Here is a 1,768-nt window from a genome sequence, read left to right on the forward strand (position 1 = left end):
AAGAAGAAGAAGAAGAAGAAGAAGAAGAAGAAGAAGAAGAAGAAGAAGAAAGTGAGTGTCTCAAGGACCACCATCCCTTAACTCTTCTCTGCTCACTTCCCACCTTGTGAAAATGAAGATGCTGGGCCTCTGTGTGACAGGAGCCAGGATAGACTACTCTTTGGGTATACCTACTGACTTTAAATCTGTTTGTTTTTTCAGGAGAGGATTTGACACAACCACTTCCCGAGGGCTGCTTTGGATGCCCCAAGAGCATACCTGTAGATAGCCCAGTGTTGACAGAGCCTCTTGGTCATGCCATCAAAAAGCTTAACTCAGAGAATAACCATTCTTTCTATTTCAAGATCCACACAGTGAAAAAAGCGACATCCCAGGTCTGTAAACAGACACAAAAATGGGAGGGTGTAGTCTATGTGAAGATTGGTTGCTAATTTGATTGCTGGTCTTCACTGTGGTTGGGGAAACTGTACTTGGTAACAGGATTTTGTGGTTTAAATTTCAACTCCCAACTCCGCTGTGTGCCTGAGTGTCTCAGACAAGTATCTTTAAAGTTCTGTTTGCCAGAAGGTGATATCACACGCCTTTAATCCCAGCACTCAGGAGGTAGAGGTAGGCATATCTCTGAGTCTGAAGCCAGCCTGATCTACAGAGCTAATTCCAGGATAGATAGGGCTACACAAAGAAACCCTGTCTTGAAAAACAAAAAGCAAAACAAACCAAAGCAAAAGCTCTCTTTTCTACCTGAAAATATCTGGGACGAAGTTCAAATTAGGCAATGTGTGACAAATGACTTTCCGACTCCAAGAATCTGGACAAACCCTGAAAACCACTGTAGAGTTAGCAAGGTCTTGGGGAGGAAGAGCAAGGCTTTTACTTTCAGCCTTTGCAGGCTCTTCTCTCATAAGAACATTAGTGTAAGGTGTTGTAGTGCACACCCATAATCCAAGCTCACAAAAGCTGAAGCAGAAGGATTGCCACAAGTTCTAGGTCAGCTTGGACTACATAGCAAGATCTGATTTAAAGCGCGCGCGCGCGCACACACACACACACACACACACACACACACACACACAAACACAGAGGGGGTATGAGGGCTTAGGGGGGAAGAAATGCTAAACCCCTTGGACTCAGCCACATCACTAGTCATTCATTAAGAACCCATAACTCTCACATGGCCCTGTTCTTTCTCCCTCCTCTCCCTTTGTCATAGATGCCCTCATGTCTATATCTCTAGGGCCTCAGCTCCAATTTCTCGCCCTATCATAAAAGCTAGTTACCTTCATCTGGGATCAGAGGATCAGCTATAAAACAGCCTCTATTCTTGGTGACTCTGTGTGGTTATGAAAATCTCAGCCTTTGTGGCACCATCTGTAAAATGAGTAGTTGGATTAAAAAAGCCAGACCCTCTAACAGCGCTGGTAGTCTATAATCGTAATGTAAAAGGACAGATTCCTACTCTAGAGACTTGAGCTGCCTCCCCTAGATACAAGGAAAGAAAAGTAATCAAGCTAGACCCAAACTGTTAGAGAAGCCAATGTGATCTTTGTAATCTAGTAAGAAAATGCCCACGTTTTGGCTTAGTAGTTGGATTTCTAGGCATATGAAGCAAGAGGCTTCATACATAGCCATAGTCACTTTGTTTCGGTGATAGGAGCAAAAGATGTGGTAAAATGTCACACTATCAGGGCGAGCACTTTCTATACCTGCCCTCCAGACAGCCTGAATCCCATCCCTGGAAGGCACATGGGTGCAAGGAGAGAATTGATTC

General features: G+C 44.1%; 1 protein-coding gene across 1 annotated transcript in view; it reads left to right on the forward strand.

Annotated features, from left to right (window-relative positions):
• The window catches only part of Kng1 (kininogen 1), a 22,970-nt gene that overhangs the window by 11,261 nt on the left and 9,941 nt on the right, over positions 1–1,768 (forward strand). The window contains 2 exon segments of the mRNA XM_026785229.1: positions 119–174; positions 176–374. Of these exon segments, the coding sequence (XP_026641030.1) occupies positions 119–174; positions 176–374 (255 nt within the window).

This window comes from Microtus ochrogaster, chromosome 2, assembly GCF_000317375.1.
Source record: "Microtus ochrogaster isolate Prairie Vole_2 chromosome 2, MicOch1.0, whole genome shotgun sequence".
Taxonomy (NCBI): domain Eukaryota; kingdom Metazoa; phylum Chordata; class Mammalia; order Rodentia; family Cricetidae; genus Microtus; species Microtus ochrogaster.